The sequence below is a fragment of the Vanessa cardui genome, chromosome 18, assembly GCF_905220365.1.
Source record: "Vanessa cardui chromosome 18, ilVanCard2.1, whole genome shotgun sequence".
NCBI lineage: Eukaryota > Metazoa > Arthropoda > Insecta > Lepidoptera > Nymphalidae > Vanessa > Vanessa cardui.
In genome coordinates, this window is record NC_061140.1 from 5,129,147 (window position 1) to 5,142,122 (window position 12,976).

The 12,976-nt window shown below is 32.3% G+C and overlaps 1 protein-coding gene across 6 annotated transcripts in view; it reads right to left on the reverse strand.

The window, feature by feature from the left end:
* The window catches only part of LOC124537662 (dystroglycan 1), a 100,164-nt gene that overhangs the window by 19,410 nt on the left and 67,778 nt on the right, over window positions 1–12,976 (reverse strand). For all 6 annotated transcript variants that reach the window (XM_047114573.1, XM_047114574.1, XM_047114576.1 and 3 more), the window contains 2 exons: window positions 652–822; window positions 305–451 (listed from right to left, as the gene is read on the reverse strand). In XM_047114573.1, coding sequence (XP_046970529.1) covers window positions 305–451; window positions 652–756 — 252 coding nt within the window. In that variant the 5' untranslated portion in view covers window positions 757–822. The remainder of the gene's footprint in view (window positions 1–304; window positions 452–651; window positions 823–12,976) is intronic.

Sequence of the window (12,976 nt, forward strand, 5' to 3'; positions counted from 1 at the left end):
CATTTATTTAGAGCTTTGGTCTTTACATAAATCATACCAAGCGCTTTCGGGCATTTGATTTTGTGTTACATGTTTTTTATTTTGCTAATATTTTTCAAGTAGTTATTTTTAAATGTATTCACAATTTACTGATACTGATTATCACAATTAGTTCAATATATAAAATAATATTTATTACAAATTATATACTAAGTGTTCATTTAAAAATATTCATACATTAAGATTCATAGATGAAATTGCAAAGACAAGAAAAAATAAGATACGAATAAAGGTTAATGCGAGATTGGAAGGCAATATACGGTACCTTATATGCTAACACGTCCCCAGAAAAGGCCTGTTTAGGGATTTCCATTCTGAATAGGTGTCCCACGTAGGCCGATGTATCAGGAACACCCCATAACCTTCTTAGGCCATTTTTTGCTATCTCTGAATGATTCGCGTTCAACTCCACCTGAAAGATGTATACATAATATACATTGTGACAAATTCACCTTTCTTACGTTTTCAAGGCAGTAATAAAATATAATTTAAATTCGAGACATTATTTCGTCGTTTTGTTTGTAGTTTTAAATTAATTCAAGACAATAGCGATGCTATCATCGTTTTCATTGTTTGCAAAATTTGATACAGAATGTTACTTAGAATTGCTACCTGAAATTCTTCGTTGTTGTCGAAGGCGAAGTCGTCATCGTGCCTGCTAAGGGCCAGTGGACACAGAAGCAGCAGCGCGCACGCGACATAATGCGAATATTCCATCTCGAAGGTAAAAAACCAAGTGCGACACCGTAGGTCGCGTCGCCCTCATAAAATCATCCTGATTATCTGTTGGCAAACGGAAAACAGAATAAAAATAAACATAAAAGACTCGTTACGAACGCACATTAATTTAGATATTAAAACTCTTTGTTTAACTCTAAATAGAAACATATTTTTAAAATATGCCTACAAATTGCTTTGTAACAAATAAGGCAGCAAAGAGTGGGGAGGACCAGCGGAAACGAGTGAGATACTGTTACACAGTTAAAGGCGCGTGCTGGCGCATAATGATCGTACACAAATAGAATGAGCTTTTGTACGGATCCCGCCTTCCTTTAGCATGCTGTCGCGAAACCACTTCAGGGAATACTTTATGCGTTCCCTTAACACTAATACTGGCTTTGCCTACTTTACATTCAAGTTGGTTTAACGAACAACAATTCACGTTTTATTTCTTTAGCATAATTAGATAAATTAGGAATCTTAGCAGACGTTTAATAGACGATGAATCTCGTAAATTCAAAGTGTAATTCCACTTCAATTATACTCAAGACGATTTCGTCGGCGGAGGAAAAATAAATTCCGTTTAATAAGATGTTCAACGATATTATTATTTTTATATCCATTTCGAATATTCTACGTTTTTAATATAATTGCTTGTTATGTATTACGATTGTCTTGGTACGAACTTTAAGACAAAAATAATTGTGTTTAACTTTAATTATAAAAATAATCAATCAATTCGTTTCTATTGATTGATTCGTTAAAATGAATGAATGTACGGAAAACAAACGTTGTTTTCTTATACACAAAGAGTACCCTCAGGCATGAGTAATGTAGGATATAACTTCATTACAAGTATCGCTGTTATTTGCTAATGCTACTTAAGCAATTTCTCAAAAGCAGTACAAGACTCATTCATCACGTAATAGTTTAACTATTTCGTCCTGTTTAAGAAGATTTCAAAGTGAGCTTTAAGTGCTAACATTACTTCGAGGAATTTACTCGTATCGAAAACCTCTGTTTATTAAACTATGTACCTCAAATGACTTGACTCTAAATAATTTAATGTATGGGGAGTAAATGGGCTATCTTGTATTAAGTAGCTATTACCGTGTCTTATTTACTCATTGACACTTATGCGAAGCATTTCTAACTGAATGTGCCACTAATTAAATTAAAGGCATATAACTATTTGTGTTTATAACTTTAATTCCTTTGGCCTTGCTGTCTGTTATTCTGAAGCTCAGAAATTCAAATTATTGCTCTTTATATAATATGTAATGAAGATAGATACTAACCACATTATATATGGATTAAAATATACAAATAAAGTAAATTTAATTCTCTGCTAATTTAGTCGTAGTTAATTCAGATTATCAATTAGCAGAACAATTGTTTTATAGCAGTTAAATACTTACGATTATTAAATAAACCATTAAATGAAACGTGTAATAAAATTCCGAATTACCTTATACAAAGTGACATTTAATAAAGTCGGTTGTGAGGTACTAAAATATCCATGTTAGCGATGGTGTGGTTACGTTTGAGCCACATTCCCTTCGCCCCTTGAACGGGAGCGAGGGGTAAGCACAACGGGTCGAAACCCCTGGCGAAATCTCTGCCAAATTCAGACATGTATTTATACAGATGGTTTTATCAACAGATTACTGTTAGGGGACAGTTTCCGTACAATCACTTAGTTAAGCTTGCAGATGAATTAAAAAATAAGTAGCTGTTCTATTCGATACATAAAGAAAAAGCTTTAACAGACGACATGATCATCTATTGCCGAGGTGCTCTTACTTAGCTTAACATCCTATTGTAATATGACCATACCATTTTATTTAAATATTTGAGGCATTTCTTTAACCATGAAAAAATTTAAATAATAAAATAATTTATTAATCTATGTTATCTATACTAAAAAGTAACTTTGTCTGTCTGTCGTTCTTTCACGACCAAACAACTGAACCGAATTTGATGTAATTTGGTATGAAGCAAACTTCAAATCCAAGAAAGGACATAGGCTACTTTTTTGCCTAACAACTGCAACAATCACTTTAAAACGGGGGCGACTACTAGCTCCAATGATATTCTAATAAACAGATATGTTATATCCATACTAAACAACAGAAAAAAGCATGCCGCGCCGGGGACCGTTTATTTTAGTTTATTTTTACATTTCGTTAAAATTAAAAAGGATAGCTTGATAAAAACAATAAGTAAAAGGGATAACTAGATGTTTTAACTACGCAAAATGTATTACTTACACGTAATTATGATGTATTACTACGTAAAACGACTAAGGCAAACGTCCCAATTGGGACTTTTTTAGTCTTCACTTTTTGCGCGTTAATAACAAATCTATTTACTACAACATCATTGACTAGCTCTAACATAAGTATCGGCTTATAAGTTTTAACATATCTATGTTATTTGAAGTCAAGGAAAAGTACATAACTTTCGTCTTGAAACCGAGATATAGTCGATCGCGATAATAATATTTACTTTACGAATTTACCATTAATATTCGAAACGACTGAGAGGAAATATAAAAAGCACCATCATTTAGAAAATGAGATTGCTTATAATGGAGTAAACGGTCAAATGAGGCCTTGGAGCCCTTTGCCCTTTTATAAAAGAAAATCTTTTGAAATCTTTCGTGAATGTGTTCTTATAAAATCAATAGGTTCAGCGAAGAACTGCCTATGAAAAACTATTTCTATTGTAAAATCTAGTGTTCAAAGGACGAGATCTGTCTCGTTACAATATGAGTATAAACTTTATGAATTGGTTCGATTGCCTTATTGCCATTAGTGATTATATTCGTTAAACATTTTTATTATAAAAGAAAACACTTCCGCGAAATGAATGGAAGCTTAGTCGGGCTTTTCATACCTAATATTTTTATTTACAAATGAACCATTCAAGATATGCTAGAAGAAAGAAATAGACACAAACACATACTTCTTAAACCATATAATATAATCGCTGAATCTGCAGCTTTGCCCTAACGAATTTTATAAAACACAAACTTCCGATCCCTGTTTTACCCCCGTAGGGGTGGAGTTTCGTAAAATCCTTTCTTAGCGGCTGTCTAAACCCCTCAAGGAAAATATCTACTAAATTTCAAGTTTGTGGGTTTTAAGTTTCTGAGATTCTGTGATGATTCGGTATTTCGATTTTATATATATGGACATTTAAATTTAAAAATCGAATTTATTACTATAACTTCCAAATAGAATTTCATGATATTTTCCATGCGTGCGATATACTTAGTATGATTCCGAAATAACCTAATAAACATTGTGGCACCGCGAAGGCAGAATTCCAACCTATATTTTAGGTCAGTTGGCAATCAAACTCGTCATAATCTGAATAATTCGCCTGTCGCTTAATACTTCGAGGTGAGATTAAACTCCATTTCGTTTTATTCCCTATTGGCATGCTTCGTGAGATTTATAAATAAGGGCTCGGTTTATTCGCAACGAAGGTTAACATAATCTTGTCATTGTTGGGATTAATTCGTTATATCTTTAATTTTGATGATTTTCTAAGTATTAATGTGAATAATAAATTTGATGAGTTTGATTTAAATTTGATGAGACAACATCACATACATTACTCTGATCCCAATGTAAGTAGCTGAAACACTTGTGTTATGGAAATCAGAAGTAACGACGGTACCAAAAACAACATAGACAACTAATGGTAATCTACATCGACTCGGCCGGGAATCGAACCCGGAACCTCAGAGTGGCGTACCCATGAAAACCGGTGTACACAACACTCGATCATGGAGGTCGTCACTTGATGGTAATTAAAATATCTATTCAAAACTATGTACATTATACTTTATTTACATGTTTAGAGATCTCGGTGACTTATTTTGCAAGATCATGATCATTTACAATTCTTAACACCTGGTTTTATAACCAGCTATCATTCATAAATTCGCTTATCATTCACTTACTGAAAAAGGCAGCAGCGCTTCCAAACTAAATAAAATATTTAGGAGAGTACATGTTTTAAAGTACAACGGTGGCTTTTTAGTATTTCTCACTTTACGAAAGAGGATTGCCAGAATCTTTAGTAAATGGAACTTCAGCGGGCGCCATTGAACGCTCCACAAAATCCGCTCTCGTATTTCGAGATTGAGGGCAACATTATGAAAGTTCACGAAAAAGGATAGAATCGAGATAAAAAAAAATATTGCAACTACAATATTATACAAATATATGCTATAAGGCCTCTCTAGCAAAAAGGTTTTTACCATTTATATGCAAATGTAACCTGCGGACCTAGGTAATAAGGTAAAGAGACAAGAATATTGGTGCACAAGCTTGGAAACATTTATTTTTAATTAAATAAGAGTAACAGTCCGTTAACGTCTCACCATTGGGAAAAAGGCCTTTCTTCTTTCTGACGAGAAGGTTTAATGACGTAGTCCAATTATTTAACAACAACAAACTTATTCATAACAAATTTGACGACCTCTGTGGTTTGGTGTGTAGCCTGTAGGCAGGTTTTCATGGGTACGCCACTCCGAGGTCCCGGGTTCGATTACCAGCCGAGTCGATATAGAAAAAGTTGATTAGATTATATCTAGTCTAGATAAATTAGATTTAGTCGGGGTGTTTATGGTACCTACTTCTGATCTTCCATAACTCAAGTTCTTTAGCTACTGGGATTAGAGTTATGTATGTGATGTTGTCCAATATTTATATTTATTTATTCCAATTTGCCATCGATCCACAGTGAAACACATTACAGTAATGTCTCCGTTAAACAATTCAATTTCGACGACGGATATCACGTGCTGCTATTTACTGACACTGCATCACTATGGCATTAACAGTTCTCGGTATTGAGCCACTAAAAATATACCTACGTGTGACTTATGGGCTCTCGGCTCGACCATTAACCATCGACGGATGATCTCCCACACTGGCATTAGATGTATTTTTAAAGGGGAGTAAGGGCATTGTTCCTTTTGTAGGGTGCGAGAGCACCGCCGATGCAGGTGATGTTTGAGAAAAAATAACAATACCTTAAAGGTCAGGCTATATCGGTTTTAAGTATGTCGTACGAAGGTCGTTATTGATGAAGGCAGATGTTAAGAGTTTATAAAATTTTATGTGCCTATTGTTATACGCTTTTTTTATAATAACAATAATAATAACTAGTTGAGGAAGACAATAGCTGTATACATTTATTTTGGTCAGTTAAAAAAGTAACCCTCCTTTTCAAAAATAAATAATTCAATTATTTTTTAAATGTATGCAAATGAAAAATAAAGCTCTATAGCAAAAATCAAACATCAAAAATATACATACTTTTTATAAAAAAAATGTGCTCAAAATAATAAATTGGACGATTCAGCACGATCGTCGTAAGTATTCAACTCTTCAATGATCTAATATAATGAAATTGTGCACTGTAGTGTCCTCGACTAATGATAACTATATTGATATAGCTTGTAATATTGACTTCCAACTATGAAAATATTTGTATGTCTATATTACATGCGGCGTCGTGTCTGCGTTATTTCAATAAATAACAGCTGACGTTGAAGTTTTTCAATCGATACCATGATTAATGATTAAAGCAGGCGGTCAGTATTAACGCTGCATTTTATTTATCAACCTATAAATAAAATTAAAATTACATATTACAATTTGAAAGGTTTACCTTTGAACATAAACCTTTACGAATAATCGTAGACGAAGTACGAACATAAATATGTTTTGTCGCGTAAATGTTTAGGCGTTGCAAGGATATGTAATGCAAAAAACATTCTAAATGCAAATTGCAATTGTTATATTCCATTAAATGATTCATTTTCTCGTATATTTTATTGACAGACTGAAAATGCAACTACATATAACCAATGGAATAATATCACACTGATAGAATTCCACGCACTGTGACAAATGACGCAAAAACAGGTGTAATCTCTATTAAGTTATAACCCTATAGAGCCAGCAATCAAACCACACAGAGGAGATCATATTCGTAGAACCAAGTTGTTAGAGAAAACTCAAATACATTTTTATTGATATGTTTGAGTTTGAACAATATTTAAACCTTTGTAGTTCAAACTTGAAGTTCAATGGCGCAAAGTTTGAACCATGAACTTCACGATTTATTTTTTTGTTAACTAAGCAAATGATAAGCTTCAAAATTAACTGATCGACATCCAAGTTTATTAAAGAGTATATCATGGGTTTTATACTTAAAAAAAATGTAGTCATTGTAAGCGTGCATGAACACTCATTACATTGTATGTCTCAAAATAAGCTAGATTTATAGCTCATTAATGAATTGGCATCTAAAAGCAGATAATAGTAGGATTAGTAGGACGATAGCAGTCTCAAAGATCAGGTCGGATTGTGCGTGCCAAGTCGTTATTCTATTATTGAAGAAATACTGGTCGCTGAGGCCTAATTTTATGACAGCCTCTAGTCGTAGGTGTCACGATTTTATTGCTGTCATAAAATATATATTTATAGATTATTTTCACGTTGGAGTTGAAAGTTTTGACATGTAGGTTTTATCTAGGACTCTAACTTATGTCTAGTGGGTTGGCCATCTGTTCATATAAGGGATATCACTATAAAATATTATATATAAATTGTATTTTCAAGTGTCTTCAGTAATGTCCAATTTGATAAAAATATATAAGAAGATATGAGACTATTTTGTCGTGATAATATATATAGCAATAGTCCAGATTTATCCTATCGGTAAGGCTTCCTAGTCTAGAAAATGGACATAAAATACTTTTACTTTTTGAATGTTTTTCTAAAAACACAAGTAGGTAAACTTTTAAAGAATTTGCTTCAATAGAAAGCTGGAACATAAACAACAAAAAGATTTTATCTTTGTTGCTTTTAGAATACAAGCAGTAAATGCACTCTCTTTGCTACTGAAGAACTAAGACGTGAATTTACGTTTCTTTTGCGCATTTTACAGACTACAGTGAATGTCTGGTAACCCATATTTTTGTTGGTCAAGGTAATGTATGCATATTTTTTTCGGCCAAGGTTACAATTTATGCATTTTACGAGTGATTTTCAACGTAAAATAAAATATAAACTTCGTTGCGAGATATTTCGTTTCGGATGCTTGTGAAATTCATTTTCTCTAGACTAATTAGGTCCGTAGTAAAGTAATCTCGTGCAGCTCAATCTAGTGAATTTAAAGACGTTCCAAAGAGGTTAATTACTTTAAGCGTGCACTTGACCATAATGTTCGGCCGCAAGAAAGTTTATTTATTTAAACGGCTCATTAAATAGTCAAGTCGTCTCGCGGTATTTGTTCAACAATTACTATTATGTAGGTAACACTAACTCATTGGACGGACAATATGTGCGGCTCCGATTTTAGATACGAGTAAACCATTTTAATTACAGCACACGTGACGTGATATAATAATTATAGTATGACACAACTTAAATGTAGCATCGGCCTATCCATTCCAAATTATCAATAATTATTTCTGATGTGAATATGATCTTTACACAAACGAAATAACTTGTAATATCATATGACCTAATATATTCGTCAATTTGACACGTCAATTTACATGCACTTGTTTTCTCGTGTTGAACTGACGAGTTTATCTTTAGCGACGAATAGCGCCAAATGGCGCGATAGGGCTATTTCTATTTGTTGAATACATCGGTTTTATTGAATTTTCCAATGCTACATTTAAGTTACTATAACAATACCTCATTGGATGGTATTTTGTCAATAGGTATGTGCGGTTCCGATTTTAGGGACGTGTAAACCATTTTAATTACAGCACACGAGACGTGACATAATAACTACCTACATATATCATGTTTGATTTAATTATATTAGACTAGCTGTTTCTCGCGGTTTTGCTCGGAAATTGCTTATATTAACTGTAATTTCCAACCCTATTTCACCCCCTTAGGAATTTCCAAAAGTATTTCTAAAATTCCTTCCTTAGTGGGTGTCTACTTAATAAAACGATCCTAGTCAACAAATTACAAGGCCCTTACTTTATCAGTTTACGATCGGCGATTATGAATCAGTCAGTCAAGACTTTATATACGTAGATCACAAAGTTAAGAAATGTTTATCATTTTTTTGTTTTTGGCATTTGTGCCAAAATTGCACAAATTTTTTCGCCAATGTAACGTGCCGTTATAATTTGTCGTGGAACCAATATAATAAGCGTGATCACTAATCATTCCAACTGCCATCAATCAATACTTGAATAAAATAAATAGTATAATACATGTACACATGCATTTCAATCCTATATGCACAATTTAAGCAGTACAGTATTAAATACTTCGACTTCAAAAGTTATTCAGTTGACAAGTCAATAAAAGGAATGTTGAATTACATATGCGAAATATGCGGCTATCGACAAAAAAACTGGGACATTTTCATTTTCGATACGTATAGAAAATTGAGATAAATAATGTACATATAAAATTTGTTCAAGCGCACTCTAATATGCAGAACGTTATACGGTGTCAATATACGAAACGCCGTTAATCAGGGCTGTCTGTATCGAATTGAGTTACAGCAAAAATCACAGCCAAAATATACCTTATTCTTGTAAACTTTTTACAAGCACGTTTGAATTGTTATTTTAAAGCTTTACAGTAAGTGAGAATGGTTCGGATTGAGAATTTAATCAAGAAAGACAAGAACAAGACAAAACAAATGTTAGTAAACTATTCATAATTCAATATTTTTAAATATTTTTTTTGTTAAATAAATCGAATAAGATTAAATATGATGATGATAATAATATATGTGAGCACGTGATGTTCAAAAACAAGATAATATTTTCTTATATATCCAATTTAAAATAACTGACTGATTAAAACTGATTTTTTTAAATTTCGAATAAATAAATTAACGTGTCTGCGTCTATAGATGAACGCAATACACAAGTATACGTTAAGTAAAATTTTAAGTATCGCTTTCGGCCTTGGGGTAATGTAGCCACCGTTAGCATAACACTTGGACGAAATAAAACAAAGAAATATTTATATAACGTGCCAGAACACTATTCAATAAAGTTCATTACAAATATATTTCTATACACCGCATTATGAACTGACATTATTTACATCGGAATGTTTAATTATATAATTACACACTAAGTGTCCCGTAAACGTTCGCATGGGTAAAATTAACTTTTCGATAATTTATGAATAAGATAACAAATGTGCAATCAATATCGAACCTAACGATCTTTACGAGCCTCCGTACCGTGTTATTATAAATATTAACGTCGTCCCTACACCGTAATTTGATACATTATTTATTTGGTAAATAATGAGTACTTTATTTCCAGAAAATTTAACTGTAGCTACTCGTTACTCGGACTCATTACATACTATTTGTCGCCTGCGGCTTTGCTCGCGTTTCAGAGGTTGCTTGTCATGTGTTAGGCAAAAAAGTAACTTATATTTTTCCTTGGAGTTCAAGTTAGCTTCAAAGCAAATTTGATCAAATTCGATTCATAGTTTTGGCAGTGAAAACAGACAGATACAGTTACCATCACATTTATAATATTAGTATGGATATAGTTATACGGATTTTTCTGTTAATATATTAGAGATTTGTCAATGTATTTACAAAGTTTTAACATGTGCCCGACATGGTTTAGAAATGGAACGACTTACAAATGGAAAGCGCTCGTACTGACAATTTATTCTCCGACTTCGTTGTCATTGTGAGCTACATCTCTAAAAAATACAACTTATTTTTTAATATATAGCTTAAAACATATATATATATATATATATATATCTTCAAAGCAATAACCTATCATTACTCTAAAATTTATTTTATAAGACGGCAAGAAATGTTAACCACTCAAAACACCCTTCAATATGATGAAACACAGCAACAAAGTATTACTGTTTTGCGGTATATTAATTGAAGAGTATGTCTTGTAAATTTTAGACTATTAGTAAATAAATATACCATTAGTATGAAATACGCTTACTTGCGAGTTTTAGTATAAATCGAAATCAATCAAAATACAATATATTTAAGTAGACCTTTAGAAGCGCGCTAGCGGTTTTTTTTGTATCGCCTTTTACAGAATCGTATTAAAAGTTAAAGTTACTCCTGTTTCTTAATGTTCCACCTAGAAGCAACTGCAAGAAATACTGCAGTTACTCTTTACCAACATACCTAAAACGTAGTATTAATTATATAAATATACGATACTTATAAATAGGAATAAAAATAATATGAAGCACTCTAAAAGATAAGACTGAGTTTTATGCTTTACAGATGAAGCGAGTGGCTTAAAAGGTTTTTGATAGAACACAAAAGTTAAATTAAACGTTGAATTTATACCGTGTATAAACGCTTTATACGCATCTGTCGTAGTAAAAGGCTATACGTGTTAGAACTGTGGTCTGCTAGGGTTGATAGAAATATTTATAAACAAATAAAATTGCATTGTCAGTATCTGTAAGATTAAAATAATTAAATTTCCGCTTCTGCCAGCCCTGTTGTTAATATACTCGGTTGTATATGCCGGGGATATTGCGAATGCACAATGTCAGCTTTTTCACTGCAGCATGATTTATAAGCACCCGTAACAACACTCCCCTCACAGATGCAGGTTATAATATCCTACTCGAGTTCGAGTTTATAATCATAACGAGAGCTTGATTTAACAAACCGCCTAAGGTATGTTCTTTACAAGTAGGGCGTTACTCGAATCACATAGGTTGGTACGTATTTGGAAGTTTCTAGAAGAGGGTTGCATTGTCATGAATATTTACCAAAAATATTTTATTAAATATAATCATACATCGGGGTACAAACCAAGCAGGCATTACGAGTATTAATGAACTTAATAGACTATTTGACTGGTTTTTAAAATCCATTTTATATTATTTAGTAGGAGTTAAGGAACCCAGTAAAAGTTGTGTTTTTTATTTCTAGTACATATTTGCTGAAAAATATCATATTAAAAATTCCATATTTATATAGCACGCAAAAACGCTATTTGGACAATATGGTGCTGCAATGGGGTCGGTGACGTCACTTTCCTGTATTTTAATCTGTGGTACATAAAGTAGAAAAGCAATGTTTACAAGAAAGTGACTTCATCATAAGCCCGGCCAATCAGGAGCGTTTTGTGTCACGTGACAAACGTTTGAAAATTGCATTTTTATTGATGGATTTTTGAATAAATTATGTATTATTTTCAACTTTCGTTAGTAAATATACATTTTTAAACTCATAATATACACTGATTACAATAATACACAATTTATTTTTCTTATTGTCAAATAGCCTATTCGTGTTCATGAGTAGTCAACGGTGAATAAAACACTATCAGATAATCTGCATGTGTCAGGTACAATCATACAAAATGTGCATTTACCAATCTGCGCTTGCACAGGGTAATGAATAACTAAACCTTCTTAATAGGAGAAGCCTCAATCCAGCAGTTGGGTATTTGCAAGCTGTTTCCTTTACCACTAACACATTTTCGATTGCTATTACGTTCCAATTCTCCCTCATTTCTTTGGAAATCAATATACTTGTATACATAAACAATGTATGTACGTATATGTCAATAAGATACAAAAGGAAACACACGCGAAAGGAGGAGACTATGTAAATGTTATAGGAGACATGTGACATGTTAAAATAAACAAATGTACCATTCGTGGTTCCGAGCGGTTTTACTATCAGTGAATCAGCTTTAATTCATATGTACATTATATCATTGACATATAATATTACGTGAAAATTATATATTTGAGAAGGTTTATTAACAAAACAATATCAATATTTTTTTTAAATTATTAAAACGAACAACATTGAAACTTTATATAGTGCGTTGAAAATATATGGATTTATTTAAATTGTAATACAATACACAGATAACAAATAATAATAAAATATAATAAACAACTCATTAGTTTTATCGATAAAACCGGTAAAGGACTACATAATAAATACATGACTAATTGGCATATCCTTAGATAGACTCAACGAAAAAAAAACGATTTTAAGATAAATAAAACGCTATGCTAATATTATATGCGTAAGTAGTAACTGAACTTAATTTGACGAAATTTGTTATCAAGCAAGATTATTTTTAAACGCAATGTCACTTAGGTAACTTTTTTATATCTTTACATCTGACGACCAACCCTTAAAACGCGAGCAAAGCCACGGACTAATAAAA